This window comes from Rana temporaria, chromosome 4, assembly GCF_905171775.1.
Source record: "Rana temporaria chromosome 4, aRanTem1.1, whole genome shotgun sequence".
Classification (NCBI taxonomy): domain Eukaryota; kingdom Metazoa; phylum Chordata; class Amphibia; order Anura; family Ranidae; genus Rana; species Rana temporaria.
In genome coordinates, this window is record NC_053492.1 from 20950771 (window position 1) to 20978105 (window position 27335).

General features: G+C 44.2%; 1 protein-coding gene across 1 annotated transcript in view; it reads left to right on the forward strand.

Annotated features, from left to right (window-relative positions):
• KIF13B (kinesin family member 13B) overlaps positions 1–27335 on the forward strand; it is a 375782-nt gene that overhangs the window by 71759 nt on the left and 276688 nt on the right. The window contains exon 2 of the mRNA XM_040348102.1: positions 1145–1238. Within this exon, the coding sequence (XP_040204036.1) occupies positions 1145–1238 (94 nt within the window). The remainder of the gene's footprint in view (positions 1–1144; positions 1239–27335) is intronic.

Consider the following 27335-nt stretch of genomic DNA (forward strand, 5'->3'; position numbering starts at 1 on the left):
GTCCCCCCAAGACACAGACTCTGGGAACCCTGTATATGCCATATTATAAATGGTGACTGGTTCATAATGTTGGGACACATACATGTTAGTAGATGCTGATGTCAACTCCAGCCACCTGTCTGTTGTCTGCTATAATGTAAATGAGCCTAGTATGGCTTGCCACAGCTTCTAAGAGTTTTTCATCAATTGTTGGTTGTGCTAACTAACACTGCAATTGTATGAAGGAGTTCTGTGTTGATATGCATGATGTGTATTGTAGTTAGGGGGTCACATTGGCTGCTTTAGGCTGCATTCACACCTAGGCGACAAAACGCCTGAAGCGCGACGCTCGTGCCGCTGGAGGGGCGAATTTCCATTGATGTCTATAAGATGTCTCACGCCAAACGCCGTACGCCTGCCGCCTGAAAACAAGTCCCGGACCCTTTTCTTCAGGCGCCATTGGCGTTCGGGCATAGACATCAATGGAAATGATTTGTTAAAAAAAAAAAAAAAGTAAACAATTTGCGGCAAAATACGCGGCATTACAATGTGAATGCAGCCTTAAGGTATTGGTTAAGTAGCTTGTGTTAATTTATGTTTCTGGTTACATGTGTATTGTTAAAAGTAATATGAGCAGGAGGGGGGAACCTCCTCTTTAACTGTATATAAGACTTGTATTCTTGTTCTAATAAATAGTCCATGTTCAGCAAACAAACGAGTATCGTCTTGTTTGTTGTTGATATCGGTTGGAATATCTGATATCTATATTCAGACTGAGAGGAAGTGGTATATGGCGAAGGCACTCAAGCAGAGTGTAGGACATTTCGTTACATGAGGCTTCACAAGGAGAAAAGGTGAGTTTACCTTCTCCAGTCGCTATCGTTTTTATTCCCTTATGAGCTTGCTCTGATTTGCTCATTTTTGGGAAAACAACTTTCATCCAGTGTCTGTTGGTACAATGAGGAAATACTTGGTGAATGCCCAGAAAATGCTTTCTAGGGCTGTCTTTGCATCACTTTATACATTTTGTCCAATACACAACTTTGAGAAAAATGACGCTGTATAATAAACTTTGCAGACTCCTCTGTTTTTTGCTCTTGTCTTGCGCCAAATTAAATTGCTGGGGTATCTAACCTAACTATGTGTGTTGTGTGCTTTGTTTTAGAGGTGGACCTTCATACAAAATGTGTGGTGGACGTAGAAAAAGACCAAGTCATTCTTTACCCCAGCAACCCGAACCTGTCCAAAGGAGATGCCAGGTAAGTGATCTCTGTGTGCCTACATGACACCGGCCCTGGTGAACTGCCAGGCTGCAGCACTTTACAATGCAGATGCTTCAGCGGGCGCCCTACTCTTTATCATTCAGAACATGTCCGTTCACATGTTGGTGCCCTTTGATGCTGTGGGGTTTTCAGAAATGATCTCCTCTATGCTATAGTTTGTCCATGGCTTCTTGAAATTATTTGACAATGAAGTGTCGCACCAAATGTTAACCCGCCAAATATAAATGTATTCCAAGATGAGATAAAAGACTTTGTTATAAAGTCAGCGTGTTTTGTGGTTCAGAGAAAGCCCCCTTAAAGTTGGAGGCATAGACGTCGTTAAGGGGGGGTCTATTGAGGCTGGAGACCCGAATGTGGGCTCAATAGCCCCGAGTGTCTAAGCGGGTCTAGCTTTATGTGCAGCAGTGGAGGCAGCCGCATTTTACTTTCTGTGTAATGCGCGGGGACCGATCTGACCCCGAGCACCACCCAGTGACATGGCAGGTCCCGCCTTCTGAAGCCTGCAGCGCCTATGATGGACATCCCACTGGTCCAATGTCAGGACCACGGGACATGCGACGTCCATCATAGGCGCTGCAAGCGAGAATTACAATGCGGCCGCCACGCCACATCCCCGCTCGGGCTGGAGGCTCTACTGGCTGCCTGCTGTGATGATGGGCATTGGGCGTGCCGCACACCACCGCTGAGCTTCTGCAGGACACATGAAGAAGTCTGTCTCCTCCTGGTCAGGTAGGTCAGTGTATGTAGGTCAGGTAAGACGGGTAGGTCAGTGTATGTAGGTCTTGGACTTGCTACCTAGCAACGCCACTGGTTAGAGGTATTAAATACTGGACTGTTTAGAAAGTACGTGGTTGTTTGAAGTAATGAGCGCTTGAGCAGTTTGCTGCTATGCCTCCCATAGAAAATGGATAATTGTAAAGTTCCATTGCTACCCTTCCAGTAAATTTTTTCTCCCCACAGTTCCTTAGGAATTAATGGTACTACATGTAAATCCACTACAGTGTTTCCTCGAAAATAAGCCCGGGTCTAATATTAATTTTGGCTACAGAAGACACAGTAGGGCTTATTTTCGGGGTAGGTCTTTCCATGTAATGTGCTGTCTTCTCTCCCCCTCTTTCTCCCTGCCTGATGGGAATCCCCAGTGTGAACTGAGTTAAAATGCTTGCAAAATCCTATAATCCACTCTATTACAATAGTATATAATGTACAATGTGTGTGTTTCTGTAATATAATTGTGCCAAATATCTTTGTTTATAGCTCCGCTCTGCACTTTTCCGACGGGTCGCAGCTCTCTTCCCCGCAATTATATTATAGAAAACGCACACATTGTACATTATATACTATTGTAATAGAGTGGATTGTAGGATTTTACAAGCATTTTAAACTAGGTCTTAATTACGGGGTAGGTCTTATTTTCTGGGAAACACGTAGGAGGATTCAGGTACATTGGTTTAACTTTAGGGCGGCGTAGCTTAGCCTTTTTAGGCTACGCCGCCGTAAATTAGCTAGGCTAGTAATGATTCTAAATCAACTTACCTGCTAATCTACGGCGACGTAGCCTAAAACGAGCGGGCGTAAGGGCGCCTAATTCAAATTGGTTGGAGGGGCCGTGTTGTATGGAAATGAGGCTTGACCTCACGTTTTTTTACGTTTTTTGTCACTGCGCATGCGCCGGGCGACTACATTTCCCAGTGCGCATTGCGGCTAAGTACGCCGTACGGGCCTATTGATTTAGACGTGGACGTAAACGACGTAACTCCCGATTCGCGGACGACTTACGCAAACGACGTAAAAAATTCGAACCTCGCGGCGGTCATACTTTAACATTGTTATTCCACCTCATAGGTGGAATAACTTTAGGCCGCCTAAGGCCTTACGGAAACAACGTAATTCGACTGCGGCGGGCTGGCGTACGTTCGGGAATCGGCGTACAAGCTCATTTACATAATCTACGCCGGCTGCAATGGAAGCGCCACCTAGCGGCCATCCGAAAAATTTCAAGCCAAGATAGAACGGCGCAAGCCGTCCTATCTTAGCTTTGTTTAAGAGTATCTCTGTTTGTTTGAGCATACGCTTAAACATACAGCGGCGTATATTCTGAGTTAGGTCGGCTTATCTACTGATAAGCCGGCCTAACTCTTTGTGAATCTACCTAACAGTGTATATATAGATTGTACTTGTGTTAAGAGTAAACAGGAAAAATATTTGAAGGCCTGTAAAAGTGTTCCACATGCTCAGGGTAGCATATACAAATGCATGTATTTAAAGCCCAATTGGACCCTGTTAATTTTATTAGGGCTTGTTTACACTTGCTCTAAAATTTGCCATTGGATAAGCCTTTTTAAAGCACTCTGAATGCCATTTAAAGCAACAAATTACTCAGTCCTGTTCACACTGTTTGCTTTGCTAAATCATGTCGCATTTTTGGTGCTTCAAAGCCTCCATAGAAGTCTATACCTGCAGCCTTTGAAGGGCTTTTATTCAGAGTTGGCTTTGCTTTTCTTTGGAGGTATGAGATATCCCAAGATGCACTAGGAAACCAACAAGCGAACCAAAAAGTCATCCATCAGTAGTCACTTCTGGTTCATGTGTATATATTTTGAGAGGGTCTGATGTAGATGTCACATCTGGTGTGCAGAATGGAGCAGCAGGAAGGTGAGCATGGTGATGGCAAGCCACAGCCGCTGGAGGAGATGTCTGGCTGTCCGCCCCCCAAGCTAACATCACTTCCGCCTTGTACCCACAGGAGTCCCGAAACTTCTCCAGCCCTGCGAGTACCTCCAGCAGCTGTGGTATGCCATTATCGGCAGAACGGGTACCTCCAGCAGCTGTGGTATGCCATTATCGGCAGAACGGGTACCTCCAGCAGCTGTGGTATGCCATTATCGGCAGAACGGGTACCTCCAGCAGCTGTGGTATGCCATTATCGGCAGAACGGGTACCTCCAGCAGCTGTGGTATGCCATCATCGGCAGAACGGGTACCTCCAGCAGCTGTGGTATGCTATCATCCTGCAGAACGGGTACCTCCAGCACTGTGGTATGCTATCATCGGCAGAACTAGTACCTCCAGCAGCTGTTATATGCTATCGTCGGCAGAACGGGTACCTCCAGCAGCTGTGGTATGCCATTATCGGCAGAACGGGTACCTCCAGCAGCTGTGATATGCCATCATCGGCAGAACAGGGACACTGCAGATACGGATTTGACTAGATATTTACGTTGTGAGTTGTTATAACATTTAAACAAACTGCCTATTGCTGCACTACTAGGTCTCCTGCAGCCACAACAGCCACCGTATTGAGATCCACAGACACCTGGAGGATCTACACAAAAGTGATAGTGCTCAGGCCTGAGTGGCCAATCACGAGGCCTGAACACCGTCATATAGGAGGTGCCACGAGGTTCTCCCCCCTGTCTAAGCTCTGACACCGGTTGACAACGGTTTAGATAGGTGGGGTTTTTGCAGCAATGAGGGCGCATGGCTGAGCAGGTATTCATTGCCGGGATGGGGGGGTCTTATACAGCCAGACACTTTGTTCTGAGAATAAAGACCAAGTGAAACCATGGCTTTGTCTTTCAGGGCATACTTTTTTTTTTTTAAAGGCATCAGTTTTAATGTAGTCTTTGTTTCTACCCTGTGAAAGGTCAATGAAGCCTTCCTAATGCCTGTTGACAGATGACAGGAATGTGCATTTACAGTGATGGTGCATTGACAAATCGAATCATACTGTTGTATTTTGACTTGTATTTTAAGTGATTTTACATTGTACGGAGACACATTTTATAATACGGTATTATGTATACGCAAAAGACCTTGACTTATAAATAAAATATGGTCTGTTAGAGAAGAGTTCATACTGGCACATCCCTTCAATGGTCTCTTATGCCCTGTACACACGAGCGGAATTCCTGACAGAGCTTTTTGTCGGAAATTCCGACCGTGTGTATGCTCAATCGGACTTTTGCTGTCGGAATTCCTGCCAGCAAAACATTGAGCGCAGGTTCTCAATTTTCCAGACGGAAAAAATTCGACACATGCTCGGAAGCATTGAACTTATTTTTCTCGCCCCGTCATTGTAGGTTTGTTCGTCACTGCGTTCTTAGCGCTCGAACGTTCAGAGAACTTTTGTGTGGCCGTGTGTATGCAAGCCAAGCTTGAGCGGAATTTGGATAGTTTTTCCGACAAATTCCGCTCATGTATACAGGGCATTAGAATTATCTAAATAAATCTCATACAGATGAGTCTTGGCTTCTGACAAAGTTCCAAGTCCTGATGTGGTCTGGCCCCCTGAGAAGCAATGGCTGTTTATTTGACCATTCCACGGACCATTAGAAGAGCCTTGGACCCTTTCACCATTTTGGTTTGGTGCTCCTGTTGTCAGTGCCGGCCCAAGACATTGTGCTGCCTGGTACCAAGAATGAAATGCTGCCCCCCCAAAAAAAAATTACGTTCACCAAAAGGCCCCCACATCCATTATTTTATATCATGATAACTAAAGTGGACCTATCATGGCTCTATATATGTATATAGGAGTATAAAGAGGACCTGTTATGGTTGTTTACATGTATATAGGCGTATAAAAAGGACCTGTTATGGCTCTATTCATGCAATTAACCCCACAGTGGAGCGGAGAGCGGAACGGGAGGAGCGGTCGGGCGGCAATTGGCCCCACAGTGGAGTGGAGAGTGGAGCTGGCAGAATGGGATGGCGTGCGGGCAGGAAATTTGCTGCCCCTCTGAAAGTGCTGCCTGGTACAATGGTACCATCGGGTCCCATGGTAGGGCCAGCCCTGCCTGTTGTACTCTTATGCTTTGCTTCACATTTTTTGGTAGCCATTGAAGGGAAGTCTTTCTTCATGAGAACACTCACCAGAGACAGCAAGCTTGCTGAATAGTTTTGTCTTCCTCGTTCCTTTAAACCAGGGGACTCCAAATTTTCTAAGCAAAGGGCCGGTTTACCGTCCCTTATGCCGTGTACACACGATCATTTTTCGGCATGTAAAAAACAACGTTTTCAGCCTCTAGAAAAATGTTTTTTTTTGTTTTTTTTTCAACTTCATCATTAAAATGATGTTGCCCACACACGATCGTTAAAAAAAAAAAAATGCTCTAGCAAAGCGCGGTGACGTATAACACGTACGACGGCACTATAAAGGGGAAGTTCCATGCGGATGGCGCCACCCTTTGGGCTGCTTTAGCTGATTTTGTGTTAGTAAAAGACGATTCGCGCTTTTCTGTCTGTTACAGCGTGATGAATGTGCTTACTCCATTGCGAACGCTAGTTTTCCCAGAACAAGCGCTCCCGTCTCATGACTTTCTTCTGAGCATGCAACGGTTTTTAACGTCGTTTTAGCCCACACGCGATCATTTTTTTACAACCCTAAAATCGACATAGTTTAAAACGTCGTTAAAAAATGCAGCATGTTCGAATTCTTGTTTTTTTTTTTGTTTTTTTTTGTCGTTTTTCAGAACCCGAAAAATTATGTGAAGCCCACACACGATCATTTTAAATGACATTTTTTTAAAACGTAATTTTTTACATGCCGAAAAATGATCGTGTGTATGCGGCATTAGACTTTAGGGGTGCCAGACTGTGGCCAGTGGCGTTAAACAATGCCTCAGGCTTGGTGGTCAATAGATTAAAGAAAATTGCATTGCACCTGTGGTCAGTAAGTGCCCCATCATTGGTATTAGTGGGAGGTGCTCTCCCAAGGGGGGTTAGCTTGTGGGCGCGCTCCCGTGTAATACAGTGGCGGCCATAGCCGCCAAGTGTATCACTTGGCCCCGCCCTGTCGCGTGATTGATTTAAGTGACAGCAGCGGGAGCCAATGGCTGCACTTCTATCAATAATCCAATGATGAGCCCACAGGAGCTGGGGGGAAAGCAACGCGGGATTGCGCCCACTGAGATTCGAGGCTCAGGTAAGTAAAACAGGGGTTTGGGGGGGGGGCGGAGACTGCAAGGTGTTTTTTCACCTTAATGCATAGGCTGCATTAAGGTGAAAAAACACAAAGCTTTACAACCCCTTTTAAGGGAAATTCCCAAAACATGGCCTGCTTGGAGGTACTTGAGGGCCGAGGATGGGAACCAATGCTGTAGGTTATTTTGAATTTTAGGCTAGCAACTTATATACTCTGGGTATTTCCTACATTCACCTTGTGTTGTGATGAAGATGGAAAAAGTCTAGAAATAAAGTGCCACACTGTAATAATTAAGTCCAGATAGATGTTTATTCCAAAGACAAATAAGCAGAAGCCAACATGTTTTGAGGGCTAAGCCTTCTTCAACAGAAAACCATGTATGGTAGATTCAAAGATCAATTTTAAGTAATTGGATGTTTTGCTAGTAGTTAAAATTGCACAACAACTATCGGCATTTTGGTTCAAGCAGAAAGGTCAGACTCACCTGCTGCATTTTGAGATTCTAGTTGGCATTACTAAAGAAATAATCCTGAAATATTCTCGGAATGCTGGTCATATGATACGCCGTGTCGACAGTCTTTTCTCCAGTTCTGGCTGCACACGCTGCCAAGGGGCAGTGGACGTTCTGCTTATCAAATTAGCAATTACTACGCAGTTATTTTCTGTTGCCCCAGCTTGGGTAATGTTGCTCTCTGGTGTAGACGGGTAAAAAAAAAATAAGAAATGTTACCTACCCATTTAGCGATTGTCAGGAAGTTCCACATTAATGCTCATACTTTGTTATCACTCGGCAGAGCTCAGCTTCACATGTCTGTAATAAAAAAAAAAAAAGCACATATTCGGTAAATCCCTGGAATGCATGCATACTTCCCCATGCTTTATCCCTTTTAAAAGCACTGCAGTACTACAAGAGAACTGTTAACATGCCAGGATATTGGGGAACTGGAGAAAGTGCAGAGAAGGGCAACCAAACTGATAAGAGGCATGGAGGGGCTCAGCTATGAAAAAAGATTAGAGGAACTTAATTTATTCTCTCTTAAAGCGGAGGTTCACCCTTAGAGGGCACTTTTTCCCCTTGATTCCTGCTCGTTTTCTCTAGGGGAATCGGCTATTTGTTTTAAAATATGTGCAGTACTTACCCGTTTACGAGATGCATCCTCTCCGTCGCTTCCGGGTATGGGCTGCGGGAATGGGCGTTCCTTCTTGATTGACAGTCTTCCGAGAGGCTTCCGACGGTCGCATCCATCGCGTCACGATTTTTCGAAAGAAGCCGAACGTCGGTGCGCAGTATAGAGCCGCACCGATGTTCGGCTTCTTTCGGCTACGAGTGACGCGATGGATGCGACCGTCGGAAGCCTCTCGGAACTGTCAATCAAGAAGGAACGCCCGCTCCCGAAGACCCATACCCTGAAGCGACGGAAGAAGATGCAGCTCGAAAACGGGTAAGTACGGATCATATTTTAATAGAAATAGCCGATTCCCCTAGACCGAACGAGCAGGAATCTAAGGGGAGAAAAAAAAAAATTTAACAAATGGGTGAACTCCCGCTTTAAGAAGAAAAACAGGGAGGGGTGGGGACAAGAGGAGTAGTTGCTGAGACTAACCCTGTAACGTGCCCACCCAGGAAATTAATGGACTATCTCGGTACCAATAATAACAGAATACAGGATAAGGCTCCATGCACACTGAAGCTGATGAAAGCTATAAAAAAACGCCAGTAGCTTTGCAGGGAGCCTTTCAACGTTTTTTAGCGTTTTTGCAATAGCTTTTAATCAGCGTTTTTCAGTGTAGCTTTTTTTTTTTTTTTTACTTTTTTTTAATGGATTAAAAACGCAAAAAAACGCTGGCACCTGCGTTTTTCAGCGTTTTTCCTGCCAAAAAACTGCACTTTGAACGCAAATTTCGGGCTTTCAGAAAAAAGCCAATAAACTCCAAATCTCAGGTGTGCATGGGCACATAGGTTAACATAGAGTTCAGTTTATGGGCTTAAAAAAAAAAAAAGCCAAAACGCCAATAAACTGCAGTTTATCAGCTTCAGTGTGCATGGAGCCTAATAAAAAACTTTATTGGGAATAAAAAACAAATATACAGTTGACCTAAATTAAAATGACAAAACAGACGCTCGGGGATCGCCCAAGAGACATCTGTAATTGTCAGTGGATAGATTGGTCAGGGTCTCGACTAGTTTTGCGGTAAACCGCCAATCTATAAAGCAGATAATACAGTAAGGACATATAAAGACAGTAATTCAGAATAACTACAGCATGTAATACATAAGTAAGATAGGTAGCTTACCCAATGAATGAAAAATAGTGTGCAAATCTTTTTGAGAAGAGCAGATTTAAGGAGATATATATATATATATATATATATATATATATATATATATATATATATATATATATATATATATATATATATATATATATATATATATATATATATATATATATATATATTATATATATATATATATATATATATATATATATATATATATATATATATATATATATATATATATATATATATATATATATATATATATATATATATATATATATATATATATAGTAAGTAGTCTATATAGTGAACTTGGTGTTGAGTTATTTACTTTACGGACAAGGGGGCACTCTTTACGTCTAGAGGAAAAAAGATTTCGCCTCCAAACATGGAAAGGTTTCTTCACAGTAAGAGCTGTGAAAATGTGGAACGGACTCCCTCCAGAGGTGGTTCTGGCCAGCTCAGTAGATTGCTTTAAGAAAGGCCTGGATTCTTTCCTAAATGTACAGAATATAACTGGGTACTAACATTTATAGGTTAAGTTGATCCAGAGAAAATCAGATCTCGGGGGATCAGGAAGGAATTTTTTCCCCTGCTGTAGCAAATTGGATCATGCTCTGCCAGGCTTTTTTGCCTTCATCTGGATCAACTGTGGGTATATGGAACTGTATGATGTAATAAAAAAAAAAAAAAATATATATATATATATATATATATATATATATATATATATATATATATATATATATATATATATATATAGTTGAACTAGATCAGTGATGGCGAACCTTGGCACCCCAGATGTTTTGGAACTACATTTCCCATGATGCTCTGCAGAGTGCATGAGCATCATGGTAAATGTAGTTCCAAAACATCTGGGGTGCCAAGGTTCGCCATCACTGAACTAGATGGACTTGTCTTTTTTTCAACCTGACTAGCTATGTATTTTATATGAACTCCTAACTTTCTCTATGGGCTGACAACGTGGTGCCTCTGGGGCACTGAACTCCCATCCACATTGCTGGGTTACAGAACCTCACCTATCCCCCTGACCCCCTCTGTCTCCATAAAAGGAAATTAAGGGTGCCACTTCAGGCTCCAGTAGGTCCTCATCTGTTATCAACGACTGGGAGTGCTGGCAGGGAAAGGGATCCATAGAAATCAATAAGGAAAGAGACAATCTCAAGGGCCACACATCACACAAAACCCTTGTACGAAAAGTAGAAGCAGCCTCAACCTAGACCAGTGATGGCGAACCTTGGCACCCCAGATGTTTTGGAACTACATTTCCCATGATGCTCAACTACACTTAAGTGCATGAGTATCATGGGAAATGTAGTTCCAACACATTTGGGGTGCCACGGTTTGCCATCACCGACCTAGACTCCACCCAGGCCACACCTCTGACGCATTTCCCCCATCCGTGAGAGCTTAGTCATGGGGCGAAATCCGTCAGTGTGGACTAGATGGGGTCTAGGCTATGGCTGCTTCTACTCTTTGTACAAGGGTTTTGCATGCTGTGTAGCCCTTGGGATTTCCTTTCTTTCCTCTGTGCCTCTCCACCCCTCTCCACATGCATACATTGATTTTTTTTTATATACCAGCCAAATAATTCTGCTGCCTTTTCCACCAAAGGCATGCCCTACACACTGTGTGTGTGGGGATAAGGTCATTGAGAGACGTCGTTTTTGGGGGCATGTGTACATTAGTAGGAACTGATCTCCGAGCAACGTTCACTAGATCGCTCCCACATCTGTCAAATGTCAGGTTCTTGAAGAAGGTGGATTATTTCAGAGAAAGGCACATGGGAGTGAATTGCTTTGCTTAGTTTCTAATAAAGGGGGTGGCATTGTTAAGTCTGTCCCTAAATCAGCTAGGGTCTAGTGAACAATGCAGAGGGGTTTACTTGGAACACCTATAACTTACAGGCTATAAGCCTTTAGCATGACAGCAGGATGGAATCCTTTGAGCCGTGTTCTTTGTCTCTTCCGCTTTATACAAGATGATGAAGATGAGGGGAATTTACTGCTGGCAGCACTTTGATGATCTTTGACTGAGGTTTAGCCAGGCTATGGATGAGATCTGGGGACTTGGCCCAAGTCAGTGTCCCCCTTATGCAGCCAACATTCATTCTTTCAGATGCCAGATTCTAGTTGGACATCTGTTATGGAGCTAAAATTCCCAGGCTGACCTCATGCATCAATGGTACGAGTGTGCCGAGACCAGACTGGGGATGGTGAGCCTCCTCGGAATCCATGGTATGTATATTAGTCGAACAAAGACATAAGAATTTTAAAGGGTGATATAGATAGCATTGTTCTCCACAATTCCACTTGTGCATTAAATTGGTTATAAATGATGATGTTGACCAAAGAACTAATTGCCCCATCCACATATTCGATGCAGGGAATCCTCCCTGCTGTACTATTCTGTTCTGACAATGGGACTTCTCTGCTGCCAGAAAACACTGAATCGGTGCTCTCTCAAGCAGGAACGGCCATAGATGGATTGAAATTTGTCTGGTCCCTGCTGAAAATTTTGACTCATCTATAGCAGGGGTGTCCAAACTTTTTTCAAAGAGGGCCAGATTTGATGAAGTGAACATGCGTGAGGGCCCACCATTTTTGCCTGACATTCTTTGAACCATTAAATTCGGTCTAAGTGTGTTCGTCCGAGTGGCCCAACAAGAATTCTCTAGCCTTTGTGGCTGTGTATGAGTAAAGAGATGAGCTCAGGCGTATTATTTGGATATACCGTATTGGAATATAACGCACACCTTCTCTTTAAGCGGGAAGTAAAAGGTAAAATTGTAAATAAAGTACTGTGAAGCAAAATTAGGGTTAGTGCCTATCTGCACCATCGCAGGTGGCAAGAATGCAGCACCCACCATTGCCATCAGTGAAGCCAGATTGGTGCCCATCCATCTGCAGCCTTGGAGGGGACAGCACCAAAGATTACCTACAGGAGAATCTCCTGTTTACACGGCGGCCTCTTTAATAGAAAGTTTTGCCTCCTTTGATGGACAGAACAGTCATTCAATGGCAGCGCCGGAGACGGGACTTCCTATTACGGAGGCCGCCCGTAAACAGGAAATTCTCCTCCTGTACCTGCGGCACTTGTCCCGCCTCCTCCCTGTCCCCTCCAAGACGGCCAGCATATACATCTTTTGTGGCCCCGGTGCTGGGAGATCGTCGGGGGCCACAAAAGATATATATGTTTAGATAACCAGGCGGGCCGTTCAAAACCAGGACTCTGGCCTCGATTGACCCGTGGGCCGGACTTTAGAATGCTGACTAATGCTGGCCATATGAATATGTGTTCCCAATTGAGGGATAGGGCGTGGGACTATACGAATGCAAATTGGGTGTGTCCAAAAAATTAACAGTAGGTAAGAAGTAATAGCTCTGGAACCACTTTCTGTGGTTCCAGAGCTATTACTTCTTACCTACTGTTAATTTTTTTGGACACACCCAATTTGCATTCGTATTGTCCCACGCCCTATCCCTTAATTGGGAACACATATTCATTTTTCTACCAGGGACGGTAATGCTCGTGGCTACTCTGTTAGTCCTATTTGTGCAAGCTCCATATATATTTTCTCTTTCTATATAATGCTGGCCATAGATCAGGCATGTCCAAAGTCTGGACTATAGATACCGTATTTATCGGGGTATTGCACGCTCCGGCGTATAGCGCGCACCCCTAAAGTGGACCCGCATTCCTGTGGAAAAAAGATTTTTGTACTTACAGTTTTGGTGTCTTGCGCGGCGGCCTCGTCGGGTCCGTCTGCGGCTTCAGGTGTCCTCTTCGTCGGGTCCGGCGTCCTTCTGCGGCTTCCTCCCCGCTCGTTTCCCACTTTGCCACGCCGAGTTTGAATACTGCGCCGGCATATACTGAGCGCAGTACACTCGTGTATAGTCAGGCAGGCTCGGCTACTCTCGCACTCATGTCCTGTACGTCCAGGACGTGAGCGCGAGAGGAACCGAGCCTGCCCGACTATACACGAATGTACTGCACTCGTTATATGCCGGCGCAGTATTCAAACTCGGCGCGGGTATCGGCGCATATCGCGCACCCACGATTTTGCCCTGATTTTCAGGGCAAAAAAGTGCGCGGTATACGCCGATAAATACGGGTATGTGAAAGAGGAACCGTGTGTATTAATGAGGTAGAGTTGGGGATATTGTAACTCCTATACCGATAGAAACGGGGATACTGTAACTCTGAGATGTATTTTCTAATTGGAGGAAAGGGGAAGGGGGAAGTGGAGGCTGGAAGTGTTGGATAAGTAATGTATGCGATTAGTAATAGAAGGGGGGGTAGAGCAAGGATGGGATACTAGTCATGGAAAGAGGTACACTTGGGTGAGGGAGTAAAGTTGAGGGACACATCAAGGATTGTGTTGGTGGTGGCGTTGGGATGAGCCAGAGAAATCAAAGAGAGGTTAAGGGGGAGGAGGAGAGCATCGATGAGGGTAATGGTTCTCCTTTAAAGAGAACCCTTGTGGTTCCAGGTTTTGAAGGACAAAACCTAGGATGTCTTTGTCCCCTTGGTAGTAGTTCTTCCAGATTTCCATCGTCCTAGTCTTGCCATTGTATTTAGAGTCATTGGTGCCCAAGCTAAATCATCCCCGTCTCGAAATCGGCTACCTGGTAGTCTGTGTCAGGTGTTTGTCCAGCCTTGGGTCTGTATACTGACATTTTGTCTGAAGTATCCTCCTAAAACCTTGATTCTCGCTGACTCTCGGAACAGTAAATAAACCAAGTATGGAAAGCATATGCAAGACTCGGGCTAATTGTAATACAAACAGATGGAGCGTACAGCCCTATGCGCTTCCACGCTGCCTACTGCCAACAGACTGGCAAGTGACCTACATTAAGGTGGCAGCTGCCCTCCTTTTGTCTCACTGTATCTTCTTTCTGCATTCCTGCCACCGAAAATAACTACACGGTCCTTTGATCTGAGAAAATGCAAATTGTGCCCTTCATAGATATGCTGTAGGGTTTCTTTGTAAAAATACATGCCTGGTGGATGCAAAATGTTTTAGTATAAAGTAAACCCATTGAACCAGGCATAAGATGGGGGGGGGGGGGGAACATGGGTTATCTTGGGTTATTGTTATCGTGAAAACTACCAAAAGATCAGTAGATGCAACAAACTAAAGGCCCACCATAGCAACTTTTATATCTTCTATTGTATCCTAGTAACTGTATAAGTTTATTATCAGTAAAGGTATTTTATAATTTTTTGTTTTTCCTATGCCCTTCTATTTTTTATCCACATATACATACAAATCAAGCTGTCCAGCAAAATTCATATCTGGAACAAACCATATAACATTGCCAGGGGTGCCTCAGTTTACATGGGCAGGCAGAGCGGTAACAGATGGCTGAGCCGCGGTTTTGACATCTAGCCTCAACATTGCCTGTGTTGGCAATGGAAGTTCGTACACAACTTCTACGACTGCAGCACAGCTCATGTTTAGCAGGCAGTACCACCACCAAACGTCGCCCATTCAAATTATTGTGGCATGCAGCATGTACTTGGTGCAGAGCGGTGTGGTGGGCTTTCATTGCTTAACCTAGATGGTAAGGAAGCAGCATGTCCCCTCAAGCTGCCTATACAGGCCTATCCCACTTTTAAGTACACAATGGGGTTTATTTACTAAAGCTGAAATTGTATATGCCAGAAGGGTGTCAATGACAGCTGCACATGTGAACCAGTCCTAACCGTCTAAAGCAGGGGTCACACGATTTTCTAAACAAAGGGCCAGTTTACTGTCCTTCAGGCTTTAGGGGGGCTGGGCTGTGGCCATTGGATATAAAGTTGTCCTGGCTTCAGTGGGAGTAAACAATGATTCATCTTGGTTTTAGTGGATGGAATAGTGCCCCATCATTTGTATCAGTGGATGGAATGGTGCCCTAAGGGCATGCAAAGGGCCACATCTGACCCGCAAGCCACTGTTTGGAGGCCACTGGTCTAAACAGTGAGTCGGGGGTTTAGTTTGTCCTTTTAAACTTATTTTAATGCCTCGTACACACGGTATGATTGTTGGCCAACCGAGCGTCTGATTTTTGTCAAAAGGGCGTTTGCAAGGATCTTGTCTTGCATACTAATGTCGCACAATTGTCGTGCCACAAACGCGAACGTGGTGATGTACTACAAGGAATTTCAGCTCTTGGGTGCCACCCTTTCAGCCCCTTCTGCTAATTTCGTGTTTGGTGAGCATTGATTCCCGAGCATGTGTGTTTTACTTTCGACTTTTGTGTGACGCACTTGTGTACTAATTATTAGAAAATCTAACGTCAAGCTGTTGTCCGCCGTAAATTTACGAGCTTGTCATCCAACACTTGTTGGCCAAAAATTGGACAACAGTTTTCAAAAGGAGCGACACTTGTTGGCCGAAAATTGGACAACAGTTTTCAAAAGGAGCGACACTTGTTGGCCGAAAATTGGACAACAGTTTTCAAAAGGAGCGTACTAACGGTAAGATTTTAGGACAACAGTCTGTCAACAGACAATCCCCTGCCAACAATTGAACCGTGTGTACCAAGCTTTAGAGACACTGTTCCAAGTTTCCTTAGGCAGTTTTGCAATGTCTTTGGAGTTCAGCTTTAAGAGCTGTGCCATTTTCTAGACAAATGCAGATAAATTCTTCTTGCTCCATCTTATGAGTTATAATCCACCATGATCTGAACAGTCTTCTCACTAAGGTTATTGACTTTGAGGTTAATTGAACATATGTCCCTCCAGAAGGATTGGGCTCTCTTTTACGTAGTGTGCCTGCCAGTAACATGAATACATGTGTGATATGTGGGGAGAGAGTGATACAACCATGCATATCTTGGCTGTGGTTGTGTGACACTATTAAATATCTACCATCGTGCGGCTAATGGTTGACGGCAGTTATATCACATGACGTTTGGAGCATTCTGTTCTGGAATGCACAAAGCCTAAAGTACTCAAGATTATTTTTTGTTTTGTAGTTTGAGATTAGCCTTTTGTTTTAATTTCTGCTCCTTTTCTGCATTTAAATATCCGTCTGCTGAGACAAGGTTTTTGGTAGCAAGGGGTTCATCTCGCGTTACTGAGTGATTGATGATCTCTGGTGTGGTTCAAGCCAAAGCTATAAGGGCGGTTTTGGATTGTGCGCTCAACTGGTTTTTCAAACATTTTCCAATTTTTTCAAAAATTTCAACAGCATTTGCACCTTGCAATATGGAGCTCTCGCAGACCTAATTTTTTTTTTTTTTTTACTTCCTGATTTTGGTGAGGTTGGGGTGGAGAAATTATTTTGGAATCCAGCCAGCAGGATTTCTTTTAGGAGCCAGCTCCATTGATTAACTTGGGAAAACTTCAAAAATTAGGCACCAGCAGTATTGGCTATATTAAAAAAACAAATGGCCGGATTCAGAAAGACTTACGCCGGCGTATCTAATGATACGCCGCGTAAGTCCATCGATGCGCCGTCGTATCTATGCGCCATATTCTTGTACTAAGATACGCCTGACGTATGTCTCCTACGCCGTCATATCTTGGGTGCATAGTTATGCTGCCCGCTAGGGGCACTTCCATTGATTTACGTGTCGAATATGCAAATGACCAAGATACACCGATTCACGAACGTACTTGCGCCCGTCGCATGAGTATACGCCGTTTACGTAAGGCGTATGTCCGGCGTAAAGATAAACCACCTCTATAGGTGGCGCAGCCTATGCAAAGGAATGGACGTCGGAACAGCCGCCGTATTTTACGTTGTTTACGTAAGTCGTACGTGAATTGGGCTGGGCGTAGGTTACGTTCACGTCGTTGCCATTGAGCTGTCATATCTTAGGGAGTATATGCGACGTGATTCTGAGCATGCGCATGCACCGTTCGTACGGCCATGCATTTACATGGGGTCACGATTCATTATAATACAACACGCCCACTACCTGCCTACTTTGAATTAGGCGGGCTTACGCCGGCCCATTTACGATACACCGCCGTAACTTAGGGAGCAAGTGCTTTTTGAATACTGTACTTGCCTCTCTGTTACGTCGGTGTAGCGCAGTGTTTCTCAATTCCAGTCCTCAGGCCCCCCCAACAGGTCAGGTTTTCAGGATTTCCATTATTTTGCACAGGTGATTTGATCAGTTTCACTGCCCTAGTAATCACCACAGCCTTTTCATCTGAGGGAAATCCTGAAAACCTGACCTGTTGGGGGGGCCTGAGGACTGGAATTGAGAAACACTGGTGTAGCGCATTAGAGCTGCGGTACGCCCGCTTAAACATATGCTGCTCTACCTGAATCTGGCCCAAAATGTTTATTTAAAGAATTCTTTAAAAAGTGTACTAAAAAAGAATAAAGAGAAAGTAACAGGAGATGGGGGGGGGGGGGGCGACATTCCAAAGCAATATGCCACGAGTGTTCAAAATCAATGTGGAGGAAGAAATTGGTAGATGCGTTTCACACAGTTACATTGTGCTTATTTATCCATGAATAAGCCCCATGTAACACTGAAACATGTCCACCCCGATGCACTTGTTATATCTTTTTTGTTTTATTAAAGAGAAATAAATGGACTTTTGTTACTCCGGTGTGCAGCCACCAATTTCTTTCTCCACATCATTTGCATGGCAGGCGAGCCGAGGCTTGCACCTGTGGGAGCAGTCCTCTCCCCAGCTCACCTGGAACCACTCACCTGGAGCAGTGTTTCTCCTGTTCCTATTATTAGAAATCAATGCAGTATAAGGTTGCATTGGTGATACAATTAAGAACAGTTGAACATTACTGCAGACTTCGTCTTCTGGGGTCCCTCGGCACCTGTCTTGGCTCCTCCCCGCAAGAGCTAACCCCCCTCCTGGGAAGTGCTCTCCCAAGGGGGTTAGCTTGCAGGCGCTCCCATGTGATACTGTGGCGGCCATAACCGCCAAGTGTATCACTCGGCCCCGGCACGCTGCGTCATTGATTTGATTGACGGCAGCGGAAGCCAATGGCTGCGCTGCTATCAATCATCCAATCAAGAACCGAGAACAGCCAAGACGACGTTCACGACGCGGGACTTTTGAGGTCTCGCGTAAGTAAACTGGGGGGCTTGTAAGCATCAAATTTTTAGGATGCATTAAGGTGAAAAAACTGAACGCTTTACAACCCCTTTAATGAAAATAACAAATAGGGTGATCAGTTCCAAGTCTACAGCAAGAAGCCAGGAATGGTGTCGTCCCATAGTAAAGCATAATGTAGTAAGACTAAACTCGAGAAAAAACAAAACAAAAGGAGTATTATACCCAATAATGCGTGACATCATTACAGTACAGTATCATGGTGCGTGTGTGTGTGTGTGTGTATATATATATATATATATATATATATATATATATATATATATATATATATATATATATATATATATATATATAGGAGAGCTAAAATATTACAAAAACTGTGAAAAATAGACAAAGGAGATGGGCCAAAAAAATTCTAGAAAGGGAGAAGGAAAGAAAGAGGCCACATGGTGTGCAAAAGCTTAAGGTGATTAAGGAGCTTGAAGGGTCACATATTCGTCCCATGCATCCCCTAGCTAAATTGAATGCAGTTTGGGATTGCGCAATCTAGCCATAAGATATTCCATCGATCTATTTTCTCGAACCCGTTGCAGAAGGCTAAAACATGTTGGGGGGGGGGGGGTCTGTTTCCATTGAGCAGCGATTAAACATCTAGCCACTGTAAGCATGTGTGCCATTTTTTTTTTTTTTTTTAAGGATTTTCCTAGTTCCCACATGGGAAGGCCCAAAAGATGCGTTGATGGGTCTAGGTGGATAGGTATCTCAGCCACCTTTAGCGAAAAGTAAATTGATCTCCTCCCAAAAGGATAACATTTTTGGACAGATCCAGAAAATATGAAAAACAGATCCCACTCCCGATTCGCACCTCCCGCATCTGTTGGAGACAGAGGGAAAGATATTATGTAAGTGTTCAGGAGTATAATACCACTGAAAGAAAATCTAAGCATTTTCCTTATAAGCTGTGCACATATAGCTTTTATGGGCTTGCGACCAGCCACTGGATCTCCAAGGGAGAGTTCACGACCCAACATTGCTTCCCATTTCAAATATATATATATATATATATATATATATATATATATATATATATATATATCTCTCAGAGATCATGGCCCTTCTAGATGGGCCTTCTGCACAAATTCTCTCAAATGGAGTCGGGCGAGCAAAGAGAAGATTTTTGGCGAGAGACTGCATAGTGTCGAATTTGCAAACCTATAAACTGATGAATTGGGGAGATCATGTTTATTCTGAAGGTCAGAAAACGGCAACAGCCGAAGTGAACAGCGGTCTACTATATCCTTAAAATCAAGTTAGTTTTCCTGGGAAGCACCATAGATGTTGTCAGGCTGTCCGGAATATTAGGATTACAAAGGAAAGAGGTTATCATGGATTTCTAATGTCACGTACACATGATCGGAAATTCCGACAAGAAAAGTCTGATGTGAGCTTTTGGTTGGAAATTCTGACCGTGTGTAGGCTCCATCTGAATTTTTCTGTCAGAATTTCAGTCAAGAAAAATTTGAGAGCTGGTTCTTGGTGGAAATTCCAATCGTCGGTATGCAATTCCAACACCCCAAAAACCATGAATGCTCGGAATCAAGTCGACGAAGCATTGAACTTAATTTTTCTTGGCTCGTTGTAGTGTTGTACGTCACCGCGTTCTTGACGGTCGGAATTTTGTGTGACTGTGTGTATGCAACACAAGTTTGAGCTAAAATTCTATCAGAAAAAAATCCACGGTTTTCTTGTCGGAATTTCCTATTGTGTGTACGTGGCATTAGAGGCAAGTTAAAAAAGAAATCTGGCATATAACCAAACAGACCTGGTAAATTGTATTGGTGCAAGAAGTGTTGCGCCCATGTCTGAGTAATCTGAACCCCATAAAAAAGAGGTTGGATGTATAGGGGCCACCCATAATTTTTCCAGCTCTGTCCAGCGATTTATGGGAACCAAATGTTCAAGTGCCTTAGGTGGGCGAAATAATATTTAAGGGTAAGGTTTGGTACCCCCATAGTTTCCTGAGATCTAATGGTACACAACAACTTTCTGGATAGTCTGAGTCTTTTATTATTCCAAATAAAGTCAAGTAATGCCATTTTCGAGTGAAGATCTGCAGCAGGAACCCGAACTGGGAGGGCCTCAAATAATAAAAGCTTTGGAATTCTCATAATTTTTACTGTGGCTATACGACCCATAAAAGAAATAGGATGAATTGTCCAAGAACGCAACCGGTTCATAATGTCCCTATACAGCAGGGGAAAGTTGTGCTTCTACAGAGATGAATAGGTGGGTGTAATGTGTACCCCTAGGTATTTAAAGCGGGGGGTTCACCCAAAATTTTTTTTTTTTATATTACATCTAGCAGAGCCAGCATAGTAAGGGCATTTACTTTCGGCGGGTTTTTTTTTTTTTTCTCCGTACATACCTTTTTATATTCTGTTTTTGTCTAGGGGTTCCGATGACTGTGGGACTGGGCGTTCCTATCCTTCCGTTGGATGATTGACGGCTTGTGAAACAGGTGACCTGTTGCACAACGCGCATCACCAGATGTCGGGAAATAGCCGAGCTGCGAGTCGGCACTATATGGCGCCTGCGCAGTCAGCTCTACATGGCGGGCGCAGGCGCCGTATAGTGCCGACTCGCAGTCCTGCTATTTCCGGAAATCTGGTGATGCGCGTTGTGCGACAGGTCACCTGTTTCACAAGCCGTCAATCATCGAACCGAAGGATAGGAACTCCCAGTCCCGCAGTCATCGGAACCCTGAGGCAGGGATAGGAACGCCCAGTCCTGGAGTCATCAGAACGCGGAAGCCCTGAACCAAATCAGAATATAAAGGTAAGTACGAAGAAAAAAAAAAAAAACCTGCCAAAAGTTTATGCCCTTACTATGCTGGCTCTAATGTTAAAAATTTGTTTTTAGGGTGAACCTCCACTTTAAGAGCATTTGTTTTCCAGCTATAGTTGAAGGTGGCCTGGAGCTGTGCCAAACATGATTGGGACAGCTATACTTTTTTAGGAGAATTGGTTACATGTTTTTTGGGTTTGTCCAGCTCTGCATAAATGGACCAGTAGCTATGGGGAGAAGCATGATAAAGGTTAATTTATGTGAGCTGAAGTTTGTATGATTGAGGGTTCCAAAGCAATCTAGAAGTTCTGTTTACCTATGTGAAGACTCTTCTAGGTACACAGTTTTCAGTCCTGTTGGTGGTACACCATAGGTGTACGTTTTTTCCTCAGGGCTCCAGTGGCAATAGATGGACTTCAAGTATTTAGTGTGAGCACTAAAGCTGTATATGCACTGCTAGGTTTCCCTCAATGACCCAACTGGCATTAGATGGACTTCTCAAGTATTTAGCATGAGCACTAAAGTGGTGTAAACATTGCTTTTTCCCCCTCAAGGACCCAAGTGGCAATTGATGGATTTCTTGAGTATTTAGTGTATGTACTAAAGTGGTGAATGCTTCCCTCAAGGACCCAACTGGCAATGGATGGACTTCTCAAGTATTTAGCATGAGCACTAAAGTGGTGTAAACATTGCTTTTTCCCCCTCAAGGACCCAAGTGGCAATTGATGGATTTCTTGAGTATTTAGTGTACGTACTAAAGTGGTGAATGCACGGCTATGTTTCCCTCAAGGACCCAACTGGCAATGGATGGACTTCTCGAGTATTTAGTGTGAGCACTAAAGTGGTGTCTACATTGCTGTTTTTTCCCCTCAAGGACCCAACTGGCAATAGATGGACTTTTCAAGTATTTTAGTTTCCAAAATGTTCTCAGGACTTCACTGAATGTTTTAGAAATTTGTTAAGACACCCCTAAACATTTTATTGCTCCCAAAAAGAGCTGGGAAAGGAAACTCTGAAAAAACTTACCAAATGGCTCCTATATGCTTGAAACCACCAGATTTTTCCAATAGGTTAAAGTAACCTATTGGACTATTTCTCTTACTCTCTTGGGCAGTGGTGTCACTAGGGTTGGTGTCACCTGGTTTGGTAAAACATGGTGTCACCCCACCACTCCCCCCATCATCTAAAGAACTATGTGCATGTCAGCCGTGTCAGGGCGCCAGGAGATCTCCTTCCCAGGTTCCTCCTCTGTCTGGCGCCCTGACACGGCTGACATGCGGCTGGCTGGGACAGATAGGAGCTGCTAAAGTGTCAGCCATCACTGCGCTGGAGACCCGGGGACACCCTGCAGGAGATGTCGGCAAATGACGACACACACTCGAAGGAGATCTCCCGGCGCTCTGACACTGCTAACATGCAGGCAGCCGGCTGGGACAGATGGGAGCTGCTAAAGTGTCGGCCGTCGCGATCGCTGCGCTGGGGACCCGGGGACACCCCGCAGGAGATGTCGGCAAATGCCGACAAACTGTTAGTAGCCCACTCGCCATCACACCCGAGACTGAAGCTCCGCTCTTGCCCCTGGTGTCACCCCTCTGGCGGGTGTCAGCCGGTGCGGCCCACACCCTCCGCACCCCCATAGCAACGCCGCTGCTCTTGGGTACAATGGTGTATTCATTACCTTTTACCACTTATACTTCCTATTACCTATCCAAACCAAAGATTAGTTTATGGACACTTTTATTACCAATCGTTACTTATGGAGACATTTTCCTCTCAGGAAGCGTGTTTGCTTCGTGTGTTGGTTTTGCCACCTCAGTTCCCGTCACTGACCAATCCAGCGATCCCCATTCCATCGTGCCGCATACCTTTCCCATTCGAATGTTATGCAAGTGACTGGGGTTGGATATTGCTCTCCCTCCTGTCTAAAAATTCTCTGTTGTTCTTTTATGCCGTATACCTGACCTACCATTATGTTCTTTCTAGACATACTAAGGCATCCGCTCCTGATGAGTGGTTTCAACTATGAAACGCGTTGAGCTATATAGGGTGCAAACATATGACAAAACTACTAATCACCCAAGTATGATACGCTAATTATATAAGTATTATACGCCAACAATGTCAAACAAGATACAAGTATACCATTTGGTATTGTATCTAGCATAACAAGGGTGGGTTATTGGGATGGACTGCTTTTATGTTCATGCATGTATGCATATGGAAATTACTCATGCTTTGTATGTGTGTGTATATGTGTGTATGTGTGTGTGTGTGTGTGTGTGTGTGTGTGTATATATATATATATATATATATATATATATATATATATATATATATATTGCCTGTCAATATTTACAGTAATGTGTTAATTTTATTTATTTGAATAAATTAACTCTGTATTTGACCATTGATCATCTGCCACATTTAAAGTCCAAAACCCTTCTGCTATTGTATTAAATTAGGGATGGAGGCCTGTGTTTACACAGGCTTCATTTAAAGTCCCAAAAACCTTCTTTTATAATGGGTTAAAGTAAGGGCATTTATTGGTTTAATATGTGTTTGTAACACATTTGAAGAGGCTGCGCTCCTTTTGAGGGACATTTCTTAAATACTCAGTGGTTATGTTGTGGGTCATTGATTAGTATGGTGAAGGAATGCTGTCCACCAACTTATTGGGCTTTTGACTTGTAGCCTTAGGGCCTCGTAATACGGCATGTATGCAGGGTGGATAAAACTCTGTTGCTACTAGTATATTTCAGCCGGATAGCATGGAAGAACATTACGTTGGTGCTGAGCTGTAAGGAACAGAGGATGTGACTCGCAAATTCTTTTCTGCTCTCTTTCAGTGCTGGGGAGGTTTTGCTGCTCTCCCTCCTCCCTTGGTTCCTGGTCAGGGCATGCCAAGCATGACAAGTTGCATTTCTCAGCTGACTTGTCAGGGTTGGCGAGCGCCCCACAGCTCCCTGCCCCCTGGGCTTGGAATGTACAACCAGCTGTGTGCATGGGATACCCCCTCCCTGGATGCAGAAGACCTACACAGCTGGGTTCCCCTTTGTTTAAGCTCTCTTCTTCTCTGGAATTAACCCCTCTGACCCCAGAGCTGAAAGATAAACCGGGCACAAGAAAAAGAATCGTAGCCTTGCAATGCCTGCTGCTGAATATTTTAAAGGGGATGTAAACTTTTTTAAAAAAAGTAAGTGTAGAAGAATGGAAAACGTTTTCTATTGGGCGCATCACAATTGTCACGCAATTTCACAGTCTTAAAGCGGAGGTCCACCCTAAAAAAATTAATTGCATAAAACGGCTCCTAAAAATGTGAAAACAAATTTGAAAGAAAAATCTTTTTTTTTTACTTGCCAGAAATGGCTGTCGCTAGGCAGATCTTCCTAATCTGACACTTCCTATACCACAGATAGCTTCTTTCTCGTCGTCCTTTGCGTTGTCTTCTGGGGAATGGGGCGCATTTACAGAGTGAAAAAACAAAAGAAAAAAAACAACCCACCAAATGCTTATTCAGGAGAGGCGCTGAAGAGCAGAAAAACACGCCTTGTCTTCCCTTCTTCTTGTCTTCCCTTCCTCTTGTCTTCCCTTCCTCTTGTCTTCCCTTCCTCTTGTCTTCCCTTCCCTCCTCCTTGTCTTGTCTTCCCTCCTCCTTGTCTTGTCTTCCCTCCTCCTTGTCTTGTCTTCCCTTCCTCTTGTCTTGTCTTCCCTTCCTCTTGTCTTGTCTTCCCTTCCTCTTGTCTTGTCTTCCCTTCCTCTTGTCTTGTCTTCCCTTCCTCTTGTCTTGTCTTCCCTTCCTCTTGTCTTGTCTTCCCTTCCTCTTGTCTTGTCTTGTCTTGTCTTCCCTTCCTCTTGTCTTGTCTTGTCTTGTCTTGTCTTCCCTTCCTCTTGTCTTGTCTTGTCTTCCCTTCCTCTTGTCTTGTCTTGTCTTCCCTTCCTCTTGTCTTGTCTTGTCTTCCCTTCCTCTTGTCTTGTCTTGTCTTCCCTTCCTCTTGTCTTGTCTTGTCTTCCCTTCCTCTTGTCTTGTCTTGTCTTCCCTTCCTCTTGTCTTGTCTTGTCTTCCCTTCCTCTTGTCTTGTCTTGTCTTGTCTTGTCTTGTCTTCCCTTCCTCTTGTCTTGTCTTGTCTTGTCTTGTCTTGTCTTCCCTTCCTCTTGTCTTGTCTTGTCTTGTCTTGTCTTCCCTTCCTCTTGTCTTGTCTTGTCTTCCCTTCCTCTTGTCTTGTCTTGTCTTGTCTTGTCTTCCCTTCCTCTTGTCTTGTCTTGTCTTGTCTTGTCTTCCCTTCCTCTTGTCTTGTCTTGTCTTGTCTTGTCTTGTCTTCCCTTCCTCTTGTCTTGTCTTGTCTTCCCTTCCTCTTGTCTTGTCTTGTCTTGTCTTCCCTTCCTCTTGTCTTGTCTTGTCTTGTCTTCCCTTCCTCTTGTCTTGTCTTGTCTTGTCTTCCCTTCCTCTTGTCTTGTCTTGTCTTGTCTTCCCTTCCTCTTGTCTTGTCTTGTCTTCCCTTCCTCTTGTCTTGTCTTGTCTTCCCTTCCTCTTGTCTTGTCTTGTCTTCCCTTCCTCTTGTCTTGTCTTGTCTTCCCTTCCTCTTGTCTTGTCTTGTCTTCCCTTCCTCTTGTCTTGTCTTGTCTTCCCTTCCTCTTGTCTTGTCTTGTCTTCCCTTCCTCTTGTCTTGTCTTGTCTTCCCTTCCTCTTGTCTTGTCTTGTCTTCCCTTCCTCTTGTCTTGTCTTGTCTTCCCTTCCTCTTGTCTTGTCTTGTCTTCCCTTCCTCTTGTCTTGTCTTGTCTTCCCTTCCTCTTGTCTTGTCTTGTCTTCCCTTCCTCTTGTCTTGTCTTGTCTTCCCTTCCTCTTGTCTTGTCTTGTCTTCCCTTCCTCTTGTCTTCCCTTGTCTTCCCTTCCTCTTGTCTTCCCTTCGTCTTTGTCTTGTCTTGTCTTGCCTTCCTCTTGTCTTGTCTTGCCTTCCTCTTGTCTTGCCTTGCCTTCCTCTTGTCTTGCCTTGCCTTCCTCTCGTCTTGCCTTCCCTTCTTCCCTTCCCTTCTTCTCTTCCCTTCTTCTCTTCCCTTCCCTTCTCTTCCCTTCTTGCCTTCCCTTCTTCTCTTCCCTTCCCTTCCTCTCGTCTTGCCTTCCCTCCTTCTCGTCTTGCCTTCCCTCCTTCCCGTCTTGCCTTCCCTCCTTCCCTTCCCTTCCTCCCTTCCCTTCCCTTCTTCCCTTCCCTTCCTCTCATCTTGTCTTCCCTTCCTCTCGTCTTGCCTTCCCTTTTTCCCTTCCCTTCCTCTCGTCTTGCCTTCCCCCTCCTTCCCTGTCATTCCATAAAGGTGCTATTTATACTGTCTGATATAGTAGTAAGAGCGTGCATAAAGTAAAATCCTGAAAATATGGTAAACAAGTAAAAAGTGATCAAATACCTTGACCTTTGTACTTGTTGAATACAGAGTGACTATATATGTGTGCACCCTTCATGGCCTGTCACTGATCTCATTTGTCATACCTTCTCTATGAAAGTGCTTCACGGCTGGGGCTCTCCGGGATCGTCCATCTTTCACCTCTCACATTGTCAGCTGTAGATTATGAGCTCAGAGCAGTAAGTGGAAAATGAGCTCAGACATAACAGGAAGGTGAATAGAATGACATGGCTCTGTGTATACTATAGATATGGCTCTGGGCACTTCTGCTCCCATGGGCCCCTGCTCCGGGAGCCCGTCTTGTGCCGTCTGTTTGCATAATGACTCCACTATGAATAATGGATGGATTGGCCATTCCTAAATGGAATCTAAAGTGAGTTTTTATTGACCCTAAATATTGAGTTATTGTAATGTTTACTTGGAGGCTGGGCTCCCGGCAATCGGTACACAGGTGACAAACATATATATAGCCAAACCGGTTTGCCTGCCAGAGGATTTGTGTTGATGTTTAAGCAGTTTTATGGTCTTGGCATCCCTGCCAGACTATGTAGAAAGTTTGACTGTTGTGGCTGCAAAGCTGGG